A 21,088-nucleotide genomic window follows, 5' to 3' on the forward strand; every position below is an offset into this window, starting at 1 on the left:
CCCCTCCCACCTCATCTGCGCTTCCTCTACTCTCCCGCTTTAATCACACCCAGCTTTGCTGGCACTGGAGGCCCGGCTGTGCTTGTGAACAAGCCTATGTCTGCGCACCACAGGGGCCTCCGAGCAGCCGGGGGAGGGAGCGGTCGGTGCGTCTCGTTGTGCTACCTCCTCTGGCTTGGTTGAGCAAATGCGGCTTCCCGACACTTAACCAGATGCTGTCATACTAACGGCTCTTGCTTGGCAGGGAGCACTCAACTGGCCAGAGACAGCCCTGACAGAGGCTCTGTGAGTGCCAGGGCAGGTGACACTCCTCGGGGCTCAGAGCACTGGCCCCCTCTGCCAGGTACCCTCACCTGGGCTTGTAACAGTCTAGGTCCTGCACTCCAGAGGGTGAGCCAAGGGTGTGCCTTGGTCAAGGCCAGAAAGCGATCACAATGGGGGGCGGGGCCTCTCTCTGAGCCTCCCTGGCAGCCACGGATCAAGAATTAAGAGAGCGAGGTGACAGGGCCTGATGGCTAAGAGCGGGCCACGGGGAGCAGCACTAGACGGGGTCCCGATCCTGCCTCTATCACTGCCAGCTGTGTGACTCAGACCACGCTTCTTGGTCCTAAGTTCCGCTGCTCATTATAAAGTGGAGGCCATGACAGCATCTTCCCCATGGGAATTTTGGGAGACTTCAACCCAACGATGCATACAAAGCACTGAGGACAGTACCTAGCCAAGACAGCTAGTAAATGTTAACTATTACTTCTACATATAACAATGGCCACGTACCAACCCTGTATTAGCACTGGGGCTCCAAGGCCACCCACCGTGCTCAACCAAACTCTAACTAGACGAGTAAGAGACAGAGGCTCAGGCCTCAGGCCTCATGATTATGCAACAGCAGAGGGTAATTCCTACAGAGAGGCCAAGCCAGAGGAGTTAGAAATAGGTCACTGGCCACCTAAATGTTGCCAGCTTGCTAGGAAGGGCCGTGTGGGCTGTGCCAGGGGAGGTGTGCACATGAGGCAGCACTCGGGTCTCAGGCACTTCTCCCGGATGAGGCTAACTTCTCTGGGAGAAGGGAAGAGTACAATAGAGTAAGTAGAGCACGAGATGAGACCTCGAAGGTCACCTCATCCAAAAGCCTCTTTTTACAGGTGAGGAAACCGAAGGCCAAAGATCAAGGAGCCAGCCCAAAGCCTCACGTTGGTAAGCCATGGCCCCGGAATAGAATGCGGGCTTCCTAAGCTCAGAGTCACTGTTCTTTCCATGACACCACATGGTCCCTGGTAAAGTAGGTAACAGATTAGAATGGGTAGTGCTAATATTTCTGCTCCTTCCAGCCACTGGGGATCTATTATTACCTATGTGCCAAGATAAAAAGAACAATCTAATTAGGTATTTAGAAAATTCAGAACTCTGAATTTAGAGGTCAGGTGCTGTGCAAGGTTCTGCACCTAACCAGCTGGGGAATTCTTTGAGTCTTTTGAGCTTCTCTACCCACCAGAGGGTGGCACACTTTTTCCTATGTAAAGGGCCAGATTAGTGAATATTTAGGCTTTCCAGCCTACACAGGTCTCTGTTGCAACTAGTCAGCTCCGATGTTGTAGTAGGAAGGCAGCCACAGACAAGACATAATGGAATTAACATGGCTGTGTTCCAATGAAACTTTAGGGACACTTGAATCTCATTTAATTTTCACTTGTCACACAATATTATTCTTCTTTTGGATTTTTTTTTTTTTTGACCATTTAAAAATGTTTGCAGGGGCGCCTGAGTGGGTCAGTGGGTTAAAGCCTCTGCCTTCGGCTCGGGTCATGGTCCCAGGGTCCTGGGATCGAGCCCAGCATCAGGCTCTCTGCTCTGTGGAGAGCCTGCTTTCTCCTCTCTCTCTCTGACTGCCTCTCTGCCTACTTGTGATCTCTGTCAGATAAATAAATAAAATCTAAAAATGTTTGCAGACGGGGTGCCTGGGTGGCTCAGCTGGTGAAGCGTTCAACTCTTGATCTCAGTTCAGGTCTTGATCTCAGCGTCATGAGTTCAAGCCCTGCCCTGGACACCACGCTAGGCATGGAGCCTACTTAAAAAAGAAAAAGAAAAAGAAAAAGAAAAAGAAAAAACAACGTTTACGGACTGTTCAAAAACAGGTGATGGGTTGACTTGGCCCTCAGGCTGTAGTTTACCAAACTTTGCTCTAGGAAATGAACTCAGCGATATCTGCTCCACTTACTTCACCTAGAAATGTTTTGTAAATAATTATACTAATTGCAGGGAAGCCCTGGTTTGACTACAGTCTGAATAAAATGATCTGGAGACTTCAGTTACACAGACAGTATGCAAACCAAGATTTTAGTGGTATATATGTAATATAACACAAGATATTGAAAAATGAATGCAGTTCTAGGTTGCTTTAAGAGGAAAAAGGGCCCAGGTCACAAGAAGAAATTATCCCAATATAATCTCCAACTCATATGGTTGAGAACAGATATTTATTTCTGAGAGCCAGTTCTAGGGAAACTATCAAAAATTTGGTGGTATCTCCTGGAGTGGGGATGTTGAAATGTAAAACCATGTTTGAATGAAGAGAAATGGATGGGGCTTATCTAGAGCAGAACTAGAGTAAGTGGGTGAAGGCAGACATCAGTTCAACAAACGAACTTTCTGAGAGCTGCCACTGTCCAATGGTGTCAGAGCTGTCTTACATTCAGTGAGAGTGTCCAAGTAGAAGCTGCCTGACTCCCTATCAAAAATGTGGGGTCCTATGTTACACTGCTTAGAAGAGAGGGTCATCTCGAAGATTCCCTTTTGTTTCTAAAATTCCAAGAGTGTATAAAATGAGTAAATGCACAGAAAGCACTATGCAGAAACTCGATGTGCAAGACACTTGGGAGCCTTAGTGACCCCATGTAAACCCTTCCTTACCGACAATCCCAAGGACAGTGACTAGGTTCTCAGCCTCCCTAGCTTCATTCACACTAGCCTCGCCACTAGCCCTGGGCCCATCTCCCACAGTGAGGCCTTGAAGAGGTTCACATGGGTGACCTGAGCACTACTGGCTAGGCAGGGCAGGCTGTCTCCCTGGCTCCCACCCCACGCTCACCCTGATCTTGTGTTGGGCCAGAGATTACAGTAACTGGATACTGGTGAAAAGGCAAAATCTAAGCAATGGGTCACTCAGAAAAATAGCTAGTTATTCAAAGGCAGATCATAGAAAGAAGAGAGATAAAGAAAGGTTGGAAGGAGAACAGCATTTCCTTAGCCTTCCTCTGAGACAGCTCCAGGGTCAAGCCTTTCTCATTTCTCAGCTCTAAGCCCATGGTTATCCTGTGCTCCAAGAGCCATTTCTACTGCCATGAACTGACTCTGGACATAAGGCGAAAGGACCAAGTGTCTTACCCTTCTCGTTCATCATCCGTGTTGTAATACACCTGCGGGAAGAAACAATAGGCTTACTGTAGGTCAGACGCAAGAAATGAAAATATATCACATGATCCAGACTTTCCTAGGCTCTCACTCTGTCTTAAAGAAGACAATAGACAAATCTGTGTCATGATGCTGTGTGTGTGTGTGTTCATGCGCGCCCGCATGCACGCACGTGCACGTCCAAGGAAATACAACTTTAACCCCACATTCTTCCTAGGGTTATTTCTTAGATTTTAAGGAAGTAAAATTGGAAATCTGATTATTTCTAGCTCGGGTCATTCTGATCAGATTACTTACAGTTCTAAGCCAGCCCTTGCTTTTGATATTATAGATCTACTTTAGCAGGATCTACAAATCATTGTTTAGAAAGGCTCTGGAACAAGGCCTGTGAGTAGCCGATCCCATCGGATCCAGAGGTGAGCTGACTACAGATACTGTGCTCTAGGGAAGAGATGGGAGCGAGAGTCCCAGGGCAGTGCAGCAGTAACCCCAGGCCTCTCTGTTGGTTCCCCGAAAGGGCCTGGGCCTTTCTGGCATCCCACAACCACAGACATTTAAAGTCCACTGTCCTCAGGCTGGGGAAAGGCCATGTAGCTCTAGGAGGTGCTCCAGGCCAGAAGACTTCAGAAAACAGATTCCTTTCAGTGGTCAGCACTGTGACAGGCAGAATTAGATTTAGAGAAAATATGACGCATCCTTATTATTTTATGAAACTACAGAACTCCAGAGGGGACCTGGTATGCATGTAGGTCCACGTGACCCAATTATTTATGAACATGAACTGCAGGCCTTTCTTGAGCTTCATCTACGTGTTTCGGGATCATTTTCGTTCCGGTGAAGGGCAAGACCCAAGTTAGCATCAGACATTTACATTTTAACTTCAGGAGTCTCTGCTGGTGCAGATGCACTTCTCAAAGGCTCCTGGTAGTGCCTGGGATGCTGTCACTCCCCGACTTCACCACATAACAGAGCTGGCCACTCAGGACTCCTTGGGCATGAGCCATTCTAGTCATTTGTAAGATTTCCACAGGGAACTTACCCTCTTAAAACTGTTTATGTCTATTGTGGCATTGTGTACTTTGTTCCTTTTTAACAGAAAGCAGCAAAGGTATACACAGGCTTCAGTGTGGCACTGGAGTTTCTGCCTTGGTGATGTTCTAGAAATGGGACTATTTAGGTGCATATGGAATGGCCCACATAAGTCAGGGAGCCTGGCCCACAGCACTGGCCACGAAACTGGATTTTTTGGGAAAAAGATCCTGACATTGGCCTGCTTTTTGCTAGTTTCTTTCAATGCAGTGTGACACATCTGCCCTCTCTGTGTGACAGGGTCATGGAGGGCTCTCTGCAAAGTTGACTGGTGACCCTGAAATGAAGCAGCCTTCACTTAAGTACTTGTTTTCCTGCCCTCCTGAATGGCCTCTACCATACTGTCCCTATCCCCGCCCTTGCACTGTCACTTCTCTCACACAGTGACCCACTGTATCTTCCTTGTTGGCTCTAGGTCTTAGTGATATGAATTTAATTTTTAGAGAGTGTTTCTCAAACTTTAGAGTGCATAAAAAATATGGAACCCTCTTCAGAGATTTTGATTCAAAACACTTGGAATGGAACTTGGGAACCTGAATTATTATCAAGCACGCCTGTGGTTTGGGGGAAGGTGGTTTACAAACTACAACAGGGAAGATTGCTCTTGAGGGTATGAGGGAAGAGCAAAGTCCTCCTTGGGTTCAGGTGCCTTGAGGAAGTCCAATCAGAAGGATGATGCCTCTGTATCTCACAATTTCTCCCAAGCTCCTGTTTTTAAAGGCATTCCCGAGAAAAGCCCCAGCGACTATCTGGGACTTGACCTGCCACAGCTGGATCTTGCTTTGCATGTCAAAATGAGCCACCTCCCCACACCCGCTTCTGACATCATGGCACTGTCGTCTTCCCTCCTGCCTCTGGACCCATCTCCCTGCTTTCTAGCTCTGCCTCTGGACCCGTCTCCCTGCTTTCTAGCTCTTCGAAGAAAAGGCAGATTTTAAGTCCCAACCAGCCACACTGTAGGTGCTCCTATCCTTGGGCCAACCAAGTAAGTCGATCAACCATGGACTACTGGCGCATTGTTCCAGAGCACAGCTGACTGTGCTCCTTCCTTGCCCAGAGCTTCGGCAGGCTCCCTCACTGACCCCCTTCACTCTGACTCCAAGGCCACAGGGGAAGCCTGAGGGCTCTGCCAGGGTGGCCCCAGACTGCAGAACTGAACTGTGCCCATGACCTGGGGGTGCTGAGTGAGCTGCTCTGCAAATGCTAAAACCAACAAACTGTAAAATTAAAACAACAACAACAACAAAAAACCCCAGAAAAACCTAATAAACTATATGGGCTACATTTTCCTTCTGATTTGGCCACAGATTAGGAACACAGTTCGGACATGGAGAGGCCAAGCGAGGCCAGAAGACTCACAGATTTGGTCAATTTTCCTCTGAAGATTTATTAACAGCTTTGTATATTTCAGGGAAACGTTGCCAAGAGGACAGGTCAGGCTGTCAGCTTTGACACAGAGCCGAAACCAGAATCATGACGGTAAACAGTAAGAACAATTTGAATTATCCCTTCTTCTGGGAAGTAGGGATACCCAGCTTCATAAAATCCTATGGGGCTGAGATGGTTAATGAACAAATCACCAAACTCTTGGGAATTAAAAAAATAAATAAAATGAGGTGCTGGCCCTCATAGCTTGACAAATCTTAACATTCTTCTTTCTCCCTTGTGGCCTTGTTCCTATCAAACAAATAAGACAAGATGAGATTGTTAAGTTAGTCTTTAGTGGAATGTACTCTAAGAAAAAAACTAGATGTATTTTGTAACCATGTTCTGTCATGAAGAGCAACAAAGAAGCCTTGCTTGTGTAACTGCTTTGTCTCATACCTATAATGCAACAACACGGGGAAGGACAATATATTCTTCAGAAAGAGCAAGTTGAGCCAATAATGATTTCCTCTCCTGACTAAGGTCAATTCCACTGAGTGTCTGAACATTTAGAATGGGAGAAAAACTTAAGTATGTCAGTATGCCTCTATTTCTCAAAACAAACTTTTCCTCGGAGGATTTTGAGTTTAAAAGAAAGCTAACCCACACAAGATTCACTAAAACCCAACTGATTTAGTGAAAGACAAATCAGACTAATGCTAGGCAAGTACATTTTTTTTATGACTCTAATTTATCACATAAAATAAATAATACCAAAAATATGAAAGAAAGAAAAAAATCACCCATCACTTAACCTTACACATCAAATGTTACAATTTTTGTTACATTCAAGTTCAGGTATGTATCTAGAATCACAGTATAGACACAAAAGGGTATTCTAATTTTTTCTTGCATTAAATGTTATGGTAACTAGTTCCTATATTGCTACATAATATACACAATTATAATTTTAGTGGCCACCTAATATTTCATCAACTTGAGCTACCATACTGAGTTGATTACTGAGTGTTTATGTTATTTTAATTTTAGCTCTTTAACTTTGCTTATAGATATAACCAGAAGACAAGAATTACTTTTAAAAAGGCTTGTCTACAATCTCGTTTTTCTTTTGGTGTGGAGTGATTTATGTATTCAATGGGAGCTGTTAATTTACTAGGGGGAAAACTGTTGATAAGGTTTTATGTAATAAAAAAATTTTCCTCCTGGGCAACTTTCTGAAGCTTTGGGTGCAGTTCACTTTTCCACCATTAGATGGAGCTCTGTTGCACCAGGCTAATTCCACAGGACCAAAGGACAACCCGAAACAGCACAAAACTTCTCTGAGTTTATCAGCCTCCTTACTTTCTTCCGCTTTCACTGCTTTGTCAACACTTCACAAACTATCAGCTCACTCTCTTCTTCCCCTTACTGAGTCAGTTTCCTCTCCTGAGACATTCCTTTCTATACAAATCCATTTTCTTAGGGATGACTGGCTTCTCACGCAACACAGGGAGTGCAGAGGTTATTTTCAAGGTCAACACTGCCTGATTCAGTCTTAAGGCTCCACCTGCCCGGGGAGGGAGGGCAGGTGGATGTTAGCAGGTAGGGCCTACCTGTCCCGTCCTCTGCAGGTTTGCAAAGTGAACATCGGGTATGAAGAGCACCGGCTGTGAGTGCAGGTCGGGCATGGTTTTGAAGTAGGTGATGTCACTCTTCTTCTGTAAAGGCAGCGCCGCCAACTTCCCATCAGAGGCTGGACGTGAGAGGGTTATGTGTGACTAGGAGCTCTCAGCTGTGAGCCCTAGTCTGAGTTCCCTCTTGTCCCCTCTGAAGCTTTCCAAAAGCCATAGACGTGAACACATTTTACAATCGCCCCCATCTCCCACTGCCAAACCAACAGAAGGCGCGTGAGCTCTGGGCGAGCACTCTGGAGATAGAGCCTCTCGTGCCTAGATTCCTCATCTGGAGGAGGAAGATGTTGGGCTCCGTGATACTACAAAGTCCCTCGCAGCACAAACAATCCATGATCACGGGATTCCATTTGCTTTTCCCAGAGACAAGTCACCCAGTCTTCGTGGCTAGGGAAAAGCCGGCCATCTCTCACACACCCATCATTTCACCCACCACCCACCTCTTCCCACCTGTCCCCCCCGAGGGGACAGGGCCTGGCCAGAGCCCACCCCCCACCCCCCCAGCAACACTCACAGTTGTTGCACTGGGTTTGGGAGGCCTGGCCTTTCCCCTTCTTCCTGTTCTGCTTCCTCTCTTCGTCTCGGATTTTCCTTTCTGCTCCCTAACAGGGAAAAGCAAACAATGCCAGCTATGTTATCAGAGCATGCAAACACAGGTCCACAGACAAGTCTGTAGGATAAGAAACAAAGCAGGGGTAAAGGGAGAGCAGGCAGCCCCATTTCTGTGCCCCTAGGGAGGTCAGGCCAAGATTCTGAAGGCTGAGACAGATCCTTAGTCTGTACTACATTTCGACCTCCGAGTGATCCCACTTCTTCCCTATTTCCCCCTTTTTATGAAATCCTGACTATATATACAACCTCAATTTTGAATTCGCTCAGAAAGGCCAGGCCCAGGTTCCTACCCCAGTGAGGTCGATTAAGTAACCTTCGTGATTATAATAAAATGTCATTAAGATCAAGCATTGGCCTGCTAACATCATTCCTAGGCACGGAGAGAGCATTAAATTTGAATGTGAATTCCCTATAAAATTTTCCCTTTGCTCATTGTCATGGAACTTTTACAAAAACCATTACAGTAGTGGAGATGAGGGCGGGCCTAAGGAAATACACAATATGTATGATTGCTTCGTACATACAAGTAGGATTTGGGGTTTTTGTTTTAACATGTTCGTAAGTGCTTGGAGATGGACTTGTTCAGCCAGGGAGAAAAAAGTTTAGTCTCTCCACCTCTTTTTTGCTCCTCTGTTCCTAGTACTGACCTTTTTATCGGCTTCTCCTGCCAGATCCCACTCTATTTAACCAATCGCCCATCACCTTACAGCTCTTTCTTTCTTGGCCTTCAAGGATTCCCTCTTATTATTGTTACTCTTCTGTGTCAACTTCGCCAACTCATTTTCCTCTTCTCACCCTCAATACCTATGTCCCAAAGGTTTTCTTTCCCTTTCTTTCTCTCCATTCTTGCTGCAGAAGAGTTCACCTGTGCCCGTATTTCCATGATGCTCTAGACCGGTGACATCAGATAGATACGCCAGACTAGACTCCTCCCCTAGATTTCAGATACGCATTGACAGTTCCTGCCCTTTGTGACAGTACATGTAAGGACGGGAGAAGCACATACTGGCTGGCAACTGCTAACTAAAAGTTGCCCCTAACTCATCACACAACACAAAAAGTTAGATTTTAAAATATAAAAATTAAACCTGCTAGGCAAAAAAAAAAAAAAAAAAACCCCAAACAAACAAGAAAACATTAATAAGCAAAGGACAAAATGGTGAAAATATCTGCAAAAAAATATCATATAAAGTACTAAATCCTTGGGGCACCTGGGTAGCTCAGTCATTAAGCATCTGCCTTCGGCTTGGATCATGATCCCAGGGTCCTGGGATTGAACCCCACATCGAGCTCCCTGCTCTACAGGAAGCCTGCTTCTCCCTCTCCCCCTCCCTGTGCTTATGTACCCCTCTCTCGCTGTCTCTCTCTCTCTCTCTCTCTCTCTGTCAAATAAATAAATAAAATCTTTTTTTAAAAAAGTACTAAATCCTTAATATAAATAATGATCCAACTTTAAAAAGACAACTAATGCACCAATTTAAAAAATGGACAAGAGTCATGAAATAGGCACTTCACAGAAAAAGACATACAAAGCTTTGAATTAAAACAGAGAGATAAGTTTTATTAAATTGGCTTAAAAAAAAAAAAAAGGCAGATTCCCCATTCTGGCCGAAGTAAATGCACAGCACAAGAGATTTGGAGATTTGTGGGCAACGAAGGCATCATAAGGAGATAACACTAGAGGTAATTCTTGAAAAATGGGCAATAATAGCTAATATTTACACAGCACTTATTCTGTGCCAGGTGAGTTCTAAGAGCTTTATCTAGATAAGATCTGGACAGATATAATAGTTTAACCAGATATCTTAAATATGTTTTTATGTCAAAAAACTTCTTGCTACCAAAAGGGAGTAATTATTTTATAGGGCTTCACTTTTAAGTTTTGAATTGTCATAGATAATTATAAACCATGGAAATCCAGAGCAAGAGGGAGATAAAATACAGAAATATATCCTTTGGAAGTTTCTTCATGATATATTAAGGTTTTGTGGAGGTTTTATATCTAGACAACATATAATATTTTGGGAAAATAAAGTGTTAAATGTATAGACATTGCCTTGTTGAAATTGGTGTGAGATATAAGCAAAAGTCTCCTATGACTCATTTTTTGTTGGGTCCATAAGACGTCTTTCTATGTACTAGGTGTTCTGCACAATATACTATTTAATATAAATAAAAACGTAAAACTTTTTCTATCTATATAAATTACAGCTCACTGAAGATAGACCCCAAGGTTGGTCAAGCAGTTTTATTTCTAAATTACTGTTTTATTTTGTACTATTACTTTGAAGAAAAAGCCTGCAATTAATTTGTTTCAAGACTTATAGATGTTCAGTGTCAACTTTTAGGCAATAAAGTTACCTGCTTATTATTTTACAGGCATTCTTGGATATGCCAAACCAAATGGATTAACGTAAAACCTACAGTGGCTTCCCACAGAGCCTACTCTTGGTGCCATGCCTATATAAGATACCACCTGCCCAGAATGCTCAGATATCAGCATGACAAAACAAGTTTGGATAGTATCCAAACATCTTTAGGAGAACCACAATCCTATTTCTAAAATAAAGCTTTGACTTCGTAATGATCCAGGGAAGCTGAGATATATTTAATTAAGATGGAGAAAGCTTCCTTGAACATGACCTTCCGTGAATTCCTTTACTTCCTTTGATTATCTGTGACCTAAAGCTTCTAAAAGATCTTTCCACTCTTATCAAAGTGCAAAAAAGTCTAGTTCTTCCAGAACAGTGTAATTTGCTACAAAGACCAGATCTAGCATTTGAAAATAATTTCCTCTACCTAAATGCTCACTTTGGAGCATTAGATTGAAAAAATATGCCTCAAGATTTCCTGATTTATATTGTGATCATTTTTGCCACCTCTTGAGAGATAATGGCTATCTTTGTTTTATTGGATACTTAAATAATTTCTCTTAAATTTATTTTAAAAATGTGTCTATAACCAGTTGAAAGTTGGCCAAGGTACCAAGATGGTTTGCAGGAGTACCTTTAGCTTTTCATAATCTTCAATAGACATCACCTCCAAGATCTTTTCAAACAAATTAATAAAGGGAAAAAACTATTATAAAAAAAGAACATTGCTTTATTTCTCAAGTTTTGTACAATACGTAATTACTATTTATAGTACTATAATTCTTGTTTTTCAGGAAAGATAATGGAAGTAATTAAATACAGATATAAAGACACAGACATAGGTATTAATATAGGTAGCTATAGAGACAGATCCCAAATTTTTTTTAAGGCAAAAACACGTATTTCCATAGAGGTATCATAATATCAAAAAAAAAATTAGAGAAGGTCTTTGATTCTCACAGGTGTGTTAATTATAAATCAAGCTGGAGAACTGTAAATAGTGCAGAATTCCATCTGTTTAAGATTTTTGACTATGAATGGAAAACTTATGACTTTAAAATGGAACAGCTCTTAGTTCTTTTGCGTTAGAGGAGAATTCAAAATAATCATTGGTGTTGACACACCCATCTGAAAAGTGGAAAAATTAAACTTTTTCTCTTTTTAATCTCCCCGGGGGAAGTTTTGCCTGGGTTTTGAAATTAGAGCTGCAAATACGGCAAATCACAACATAAGATTTTGTATCTAGCTTATTAGAAAAATGACTAGCAGTTAAGGTTAATACACCCTGCCTGAGATTTCTTCCTTATCCTTAACACCAGGATAAGTAAACTAAAACCACCCATTGGCAACACTTTACATCACTAGCTTCTTAGAGTGCTAGTGCACAGGTGAACAACAAGGTTAACATTCTCTATTCATCTTGCGTTTTCCTTTTTTTTTTTTTTTGAGTTTTAGTTATTTGTCATATCCACATTGTTGAAAAAAATAATTATAGGAGCATCCTTTAAAGCTTCTCTTTCCCACGTTCAATCCCAGCTACCATGTAAAGGTAAATGGACTGCCCAGTCTCTATCACATCCTTCCCTTTCTTTCTCCTTCCCCCTAATCCCACTCCTCACTTCCAAGGAAGAGATTCCTGGAGATGGGATTCTACAATCTCCCTTAAAGTATTTGGAATAAAGTGAGGGAATTCAAATTATTTAAATGCTGTCCCATTTGTACTTAAGAAATTCCATGTTGTACATCATTTGAAAATGCTTTTTTAATGTTTAATATGCTGAATTGAAGATATTAACTGATTTTTATACATTTCCTTTTGTTTTTAAAGGACATCATGGCTCTTGGTTGAGGTTTTGAATCATCAGTTGTCATTTTGGCTTCCATGTGTATAGCTGTTCATCCATTCAAGGAGTATGGGTTTGGAATCAGACCCATATTTGTATCCGCTCCCCTACTTTTTTGCTGTGTGACTCTAGCAACTCACCCACTGTTTTCTCATTTACACAACAACTGTGTCTATTGGCTTAACTGGCCCGCCTACTGGGGAGGCTACCCTGAGAATGCTGTTGAAAAGTCTGATGATAAAAGTTTCTTTAAAAGTGGCTTTTTATTCTATTCTACTCTAGTCTAGTCTAGTCTAGTCTATTTTACTTAGATGCCCAAAGAATATCTTTACAGTTTCATAGGTTAACAACTAGGTATTGATTATCCTGGGTTAATTTTCCCAAGTATGCAGTAGGCTGCTTAAATATACACATATTTATTTATGCATATAGTTTATACTTAAAGTTTTCCTGATTTATCATTTTAAGCATTTGTTTTGCTCCACTGTTTTAGTTTTCTCTCTCAAAGATTCCTAATAACGGATCTTCTTTACCTCTGTCCTCTATCTGTTATTTTCTTTTGTCTCTTGTTTTTTATTCCTCTTGATTTAAAAAATTTTTCTCCTTTCCACTTGTATTCCTCTGAAGGCATTCCCTGGTATATTTATTCATTCTTGTTTTGCTTCTAATGTAGTCTTTACTTCTGAAATATTTTAATCTTTTATTTCTGAATTCTCTCTTGAATTCTATCACAGCTCTTTTCAAAACAACTCATGAATTTTTCTACGTGATTTATATTGATCTTCATGGTTTCTATGATGTTCTTAATTTCATTTAGCTCATTCTGGAACACTCAGCTGTAGGTATCATCTGTTTCATGGGTAGGTACCCATTGTCCCCGAGGAAGTCAGGCAGATCTTAATCTCTTTTTCTCATGAGACACTGTATGGGATTCAACTGTTTTTCTTTTCTGATAGTTATTTTTAAGTGAAATGAGTGGAACAAGAGTTCTGCCGACTTCACGGCTCTCATGCTCTCTCTTCCAATGTGTTCACAAAGTGATAAAAAAAAAATAGTCTACATTTCCTGAGATCTGTCTACTCTGTATCCTTTCTCCTCGTCCTTTTTATTTGGAACTTCTTTCCTTTGCCCCTTGTTTTGGAGGAGTGGAGGGAGTCCAATTCAAGTCGGATTCTACTCCCAGTGACTTTTTCTCAGAGCACAGTTTTGCCCTAGAGAACTTTAATTTATAACTTTAAAGAAGAGAACTTTAATTTATAACTTTCTGGAGTTTTTAGAGCTCCAAACACTTCAATGTTCCATCCCTTTGCATCTACCAGCAATAGCAAACTGGAGTCTACAAATCTGTACTCTCCCACCCAGGCTTCACATGCTGTCCTCAGCTGGCACACTTCATTCTCTCATGGGTACCATGGGGCAATCTTGCAGGTTTCCTGTTCTCTGGTTATCAAGTAGCCCCACTGCTTTCCACCTCATGATGCTGATATCGTACAGGCCTCAAAACTCCTTGCTGTTTACTCCCACTCATATTTGGGATTTGTAAGGACCTCATGTCACATAAGCACAGGATTTTAAGCTTTGCTATTCTAATTGCTCTATCTTCTTATGGTGGGATTCAGAGAGATTAAAAAGCTGTATCTCCTCCTGAGTGCATGTTTACTAATGAACTTATTTTATAGGTGCCATTTCTATTCCAAAAAGCTCTGGATGAGACCCCATAAAAAAATAAAACCCATAAAATAATAAAGGTTATACTGATATGCTCTGGGACAGGCCTATACCCAGTAAAAACTATTAATCTGTTATTTCATTTATCTAAGTGAGTAGCACAGTGCAATGTCAATCAGCCATTAAATCAGTAGTAAAATGATTGGCTAAAAAAAAAAAAAGTACAGTCGACTGATGACTCCCTAGATATCTAATAGGAATTGAAAACAAAAGGTTACAACTCCCAGTGTGCTCGACAAGGTGATTAATTTGACACCACTATAAAGAGAAGGTGACGAGGAGGAAATGTCATTAAAAGTAACATCTAGTAACAAAGATACCTTTATGATCTTTACTCACTTTGTCGCAGAAGACCTTGATCTGGCAGTAAGCTCTATGAATGGGTTTATTGCTACGGTTATTATAACTGTATGTATCAATCTGAATCATCAAAGGAAGTCCTTTCACCCCTTTCTGGGAGGAGAAATCTGTACTCAGGCAATTCACAGTGATGAAAATCTGAGGGTGGGAGAAAGAAATGAAAAAGTTCACATGTCACCATAAAAAGGATCTATTAGAAAATGCATAAGTCTTAGACTTGGAGTCAAAATACTACACAATCTTCTAAGGACAATTGAAAAATATCTGGATACTCGGAAACAACAGGTTGAGCCCATGAAACATGATATAATACATAATTTATCATTTAAATATATAAAAATTGTTTTCACATTAAATCTTAATAGAAATACACAATACTTTCCTTCAAGTGTATCAGCAAAATCTTACTTATTCTTCAAACATGCATAAATCGGATATGTAATTACACTCTCTCTGCAACATAGTAAAGCCGTCACTTCTAATTGTATCACTTTCTCAAATCTCTGAGCTGTGGGGTTAAAACAAAACCATATAGCACTTTCCCTTGCACACTACAGCACTGAAACAGGGATTTGTTCATATATCTGTTTTCCCTCCATCACTTGTAACTTTGAGATTTGAGACCATTTCCTATGCTTCTGTGTTAGTGGCATCTACTGTAGTGTGTGGTGGAGGGCACACATTCAATAAATACGTGATGAATCAAACAGTGAGTTTAACTGTAGAAAACCCCCTAGAGATCAGAAGTCAAAGGCCTTAGGCTTTTTTTTTTTACTTCTATTTTTTCAAGTTTATTTAATGTTTTTAGTAATCTCTACACCCAATGTGGGCTTGAACTCATGACCCTGAGATCAAGAATCGCATGCTCCTCCAACTGAGCCAGCCAGGCGCCCCCAGAAAGCCCTAAGTTTTAGTTCCAGCTCTAACCTTAACTAGCTAAGGGGTCTCAGACAAGTCACTTACTGACTTTGGTTTTCAATTTTCTCTTTAAATCATTTTAAAAATCCTTCCCTGAAAGGCAGAATATAAATACTAAAATACTTCTAGGTTACTGAAAAAGCAAAAGAAGAGCCGGGGAGGGTAAGACATAAAATAGACTGGAGGAAATGTTGTAAACTCACTGGTATCCTCATCTTAAAACAAGGGGCATCAAGAGATATAACAGAAATAGCATGAATACAAAAAAAAAAAAAAAGGTAGCTCCAATAAATTATTAAAGATTACAACACTGACCAAGAGAAGAACTAAAAATAATAATTGTCATAAAATGTTGGGAGAAACAGAAGAGCATAAACGACTAACTTTATCCTCACTTTACATAGTGGGTATATCATTTATAGTTGATTTACTATGGAATAAAGGAATGGGTGCAGCACCCATATTTACTATATTTATGTGGTAAGTACATCAATAAATATACAGTGGAAAAAAGATAGTCTCTTCAATAAATGGTGCTGGGAAAATTGGACAGCTACATGTAGAAGAATGAAACTCAATCATTCTCTTACATCATACACAAAGATAAACTCGAAATGGATAAAAGACCTCGATGTGAAGCAGGAATCTATCAAAATCCTAGAGGAGAACACAGGCAGTAGTGTCTTTGACATAGGCCACAGCAACTTCTTTCAAGATATGTCTCCAAAGGCAAAGGAAACAAAAGCAAAAATGAACTTTTGCGACTTTATCAAGATCAAAAGTTTCTAAACAACAAAGAAAACAGTCAACAAAACTTCTCCCACGGAATGGGAGAAGATATTTGCAAATGACACTACAGACAAAGGGCTGATATCCAAGATTTATAAAGAACTCCTCAAACTCAGCACACACAAATCAGATAATCACGTCAAAAAATGGGCAGAAGACATGAACAGACACTTCTCCAAAGAAGACATACAAATGCCTAACAGAGGCATGAAAAAATGTTCATCATCATTAGCCTCAGGGAGATTCAAATCAAAACCACATTGAGATACCACTTTACACCAGTCAGAATGGTCAAAATTAACAAGACAGTAAACAACAAGTGTTGGAGAGGATATGGAGAAAGGGGAACCCTCTTACACCATTGGTGGGAATGCAAGTTGGTGCAGCCACTTCAGAAAACAGTGTGGAGATTCCTTAAGAAATTAAAAATACAGCTACCATATGACCCTGCAATTGCACTACTGGGTATTTACCCCAAAGATACAGATGTAGTGAAAAGAAGGGCCATATGTACCCCAATGTTCATAGCAGCAATGGCCACAGTCGCCAAACTGTGGAAAGAGCCAGAATGACCTTCAACAGACGAATGGATAAAGAAAGGATGAATACCCAACTTTTGTATCAACATGGATGGGACTGGAGGAGATTATGCTGAGTGAAATAAGCCAAGCAGAGAGTCAATTATCATTTGGTTTCACTTACTTGTAGAGCATAAGGAATAATAAGGAAGACACTGGCAGATGGAGAGGAGAAGTGAGTTGGGGGAAATCGGAGGGGGAGACAAACCATGAGAGACTGTGGACTCTGAGAAACAAACTGAGGGTTTGGGAGGGGGGTGGTGGGGGGGCTGGGTGAGCCTGATGGTAGGTATTATGGAGGGCACGTACTGCATGGAGCACTGCGTGTGGTGCATAAACAATGAATGCTGGAACACTGAAAAGAAATAAAATAAAATAAAATAAAATGGAAAAAAAGAATTAAAAAAAAAAAAAGAAGTGGTCTCTCGGAAAACCCAAGCATTTTTTTTCATTTATACCACATTTATTATTTTTGTTTAACATTAAACTTTAAAGCACTCATTCTTAAATTGTACAGTTATGTATTCTAAAAACTGTTTCATCGATGCATTATATGACCTGGGTTTTATTTGGTCCCACTGAAATTTTCATTCACTTTCAAACCCTTGACCTTGCGTGTCACAGCAATATCAAAAAGAACAGCCCTGCAAAAGCAAAGAGCCACTGGCATGAGCTACATTTTAAAGTCCATTCAAATCTTTGATTTTACTACCAGGACTGATCTAATTCATTTCAAGCTCTACTGCCTGTAGGCTTTTGGTAATTTATACAAGCAGATGTCTCATTTTTAGTGCTATATCTTGTATAAAGATCATTTTGCATTTTGTTTTTGAACTTTTACTTGATAATGAGGGAACCTCAGTATAAAACACCACATCAATAAGGCTAAGACGAAAGGTCTTAGTGACATGCTGGTTAACACAGACTCTCTTTTCCAGCCACCATCTGAAAACAAGCGCCTGGAGATGATCTAACACTGGATAAATTCATTTCATTCATTGTCTTTCTATCCATTTGCTTATTCATTCATCCTATAAACATCAACACAAGCCCATCGTGGGTCAAACACATTACACACAGGGGACAGAAGAAAGCCAGACCCCTGCCTCACATAGTGGGCAGTCCAAGAGGAAGACAAATGAGTAACCCAGTTACAAGCACCACAGGGTGGTCAAGGCTCTCCACAGAGAGCTGTGTATGGAAGCAGTGAGGGCACAGAACACAGCTGGAAGGCACGTATGAACCTGGAAGGCTCATATGTATGTGTGAAACAAAACACAACAAAACCCTAGCAGACACTGGGATGAGATAATGGACTCCACGAACGCTTGTGAATTATTTAGGAATGATAGAGAAAACCAATGACCAAAAATGCAGACATCAAGTTATTCAGGGTAGCTGAGTGATGGAGAGCACTAAGAACGAGTATGCCATGCCTGTTTCTCCTCTGGAACTTTCAGGGTAAAAGCAGACAGAGAATGCTTTCTGCTGCTCCTCGAGATGCCCTAGCTAAAAAGAACATTCATGCACAACACAAGTATTTTTAAACACCTACTATGTTCCTGAGATTGTGCTCGGTACTAGCTCGGATGCACTAGTTAAGGTCCTATAATCACAGACATCAGAGGCTACATGGGGAGAGAGAGGCAATATGACAGTGTTCTAAAGATTACAGTAACTTCATCAAATGTTGATTTATCTCAAGGTCAAACAAACAAATAAAAGCAACTTTCCTGGGAACACCTGACTTCTTTTACTGTTACTGTTATTACTGACAATGGGCCAGAATGTATGAAACGCAACTTTTTGTCAGCAAATCAGTGATTACTCTGGGGAGCTACGCAGTTGTCCATATCTTTGACCCTGTATTTCATAGAGAAAACTTCCTGAAGTGACTGTAATCCACGCAGAGTGTTTTTTTCGCACTCCTTCATAACACCTGCCTAGCACCACAGAACCCGGAGGAGAACAGTGCAGGCATATCTCCTAAGGTATCAGGATTCAGAGTCAGGTCAGTGAATTATCCATGCATCATGCACAGTGGACCACACTCAGGCAGGACGCAATATTAACTGGGGCCTTTGTCAGCTCCAATCACAACTAAGAGAGCTGGGCTGATGGAATGCATATACTTACAAGGGCTACTTGAGTGGGACAGATCCACTGGTAATGAACTATGAGAAATAGGGCTAACTCCTCTTTGCAGGAGCTGGAACAGTCAGCCACCCAGTAGCAAGGGTCTTTAGAGGTCAAATGAGCTACAACACGCTAGAGCCTACCTGGACACACTTAAATCAGGGTCTTTTAATAGAGGAAGATTCTTAGTAGAAGGTCCAATGGGCTCTCTGACTCATGGCATCCTGATTCTACAGAATGTAAGCAACGTAAGAATCCTCCCTCTCTGCTACATTAGGTTGGCAGTTCCCAGAATTATCCTAACAGGCAGGGATTTTATAAAAGAGTTGGCACTGCTCTCCTCTGGCCTGGCTGCCTGAACCAAGAGCGAAGCAGAGTTTCAGTGCCTGATGGTATCAACCAGAGTCTCACTGTGCTGCAGTCAAAACCTAAATGGTTGAACTTTAACTGCAGCTGGGGGGTAGAGGGGTTGGGAAGCTATGGAAGGGAATTAACTAAACCTTGGCTTGAGAACTGATAAGCATTTATTTGTTTCATCTTGTAAACCCAACCATGTCCCAGTTCCATGCATAGCAGGCAAATGTGAAAGCCAATTTCTTGGAAGTTTATCTAAAGCACTGTTTGCAAATGTGTGTTATAGAAACTTAGGGAAAAGGTATGCTTTCCCCCACCAAATGCTCATCCAAATGTCAAGCACAGAAAATTCTTTTTTTTTTAATTTTTAAATTTTTTAATAAACATATAATGTATTCCATATCCCCACCACCCTCTCCCGTCCCCCTTCCCCCCAGCAACCCTCAGTCTGTTTTTTGAGATTGAGTCTTTTATGGTTTGTCTCCCTCCTGATACCATCTTGTTTCATTTTTTCTTTTCCTACCCCCCAAACCCCCCACATTGCATCTCCACTTCCTCATATCAGGGAGATCATATGATAGTTGTCTTTCTCCGACTGACATATTTCGCTAAGCATAATACCCTCTAGTTCCATCCACGTCGTGGCAAATGGCAAGATTTCATTTCTTTTGATGGCTGCATAGTATTCCATTGTAGATATATACCACATCTTCTTTATCCATTCATCTGTTGATGAACATCAAGGTTCTTTCCATAGTTTGGCTATTGTGGACATTGCTGCTATAAACATTCGGAAGCAGAGAAAATTCTTAACTCCAGCAGGAGCGCTGATTATGTAGAGAGCATATAAATGCCATGAACAACTGGGTCTGTCACCCAATAATTATGAATGTTACATACGTTCATATAATGTTTTCAAAATTGTTATTAATTTTCCTATAATTCTGACAGTACATAATTTATTTCTTAGAAAAATACTCATTAAATCAGGTGTATCTAGGCAGATAATAGATAGTATTTAAATTTTGTCATTGGTTCAGAAATTGATTCAGATAGTTTCTAAGTACACCAAGACCTTTCCAGAAACAGAGGTAGTCTCATGACAACTGATATTTCTTAATAAAATCTTTTTTTTACATATGAACTGCAATTTCCATTTTGTAGTTCCTACATAAGACAAGTGATTTTGTCCAGGTTGTAATAACTCTCAGTTGTGTACTATGCATGTAGTAAGATATATTAAAATAAATACAGATCAATGGGCTTTAGAATTACTATATTAACTTGATTATTAACTCCTAAGATTTTTCCCCAGAGCTTGCCTTTAACATAAATGGGTCTATCTTTGATTTACAAAATGATTTGGGATTTAAAAAAATCACAATGTCCCTGACTTGACGGAAACATTTATTTTTTTCCTCTTTAAACAACTGTATTTTGCATTTTCAAGTACCTTCTGATTAAAGACAAAGAAAGCTACTTTTTTCCTTATTTTGAGACCCTGAAGAGCTCTTTCCCAAGAAACTGCACATGCATTAACCTCCAAATCACAGCAACATAAGCCTACACCCAGAAATCAGCATTTTCAACCTAAAACACAAACAATATATAAATACATAAGTGTGCTCTTGCCAATTTCCCCACTCTGTTTTCCTCTTGGTTCTTAAAATTATTAAAGACCATACGGATGGTTTTCTTAAATACCAGCATTTTTAATCCATTTTATATGATGGTATTTTGGTGCAGATGCAATGTCAAATTGAGACAGAAAGACAGCCTAAAAGTAGACAATATGAACATGTGAAATCCCAGCCTTGGGAATTCATTCATTGCCTTCATGCAGT

General features: G+C 40.8%; 1 protein-coding gene across 1 annotated transcript in view; it reads right to left on the reverse strand.

Moving 5' to 3' along the window:
- The window catches only part of GRHL2 (grainyhead like transcription factor 2), a 160,165-nt gene that overhangs the window by 27,137 nt on the left and 111,940 nt on the right, over positions 1-21,088 (reverse strand). The window contains exons 9-12 of the mRNA XM_080800974.1: positions 14,449-14,607; positions 8,068-8,155; positions 7,476-7,615; positions 3,382-3,413 (exon numbers count right to left, since the gene is read on the reverse strand). Of these exons, the coding sequence (XP_080657100.1) occupies positions 3,382-3,413; positions 7,476-7,615; positions 8,068-8,155; positions 14,449-14,607 (419 nt within the window). The remainder of the gene's footprint in view (positions 1-3,381; positions 3,414-7,475; positions 7,616-8,067; positions 8,156-14,448; positions 14,608-21,088) is intronic.

The sequence above is a fragment of the Martes martes genome, assembly GCF_963455335.1.
Source record: "Martes martes genome assembly, chromosome: 4".
Lineage (NCBI taxonomy): Eukaryota > Metazoa > Chordata > Mammalia > Carnivora > Mustelidae > Martes > Martes martes.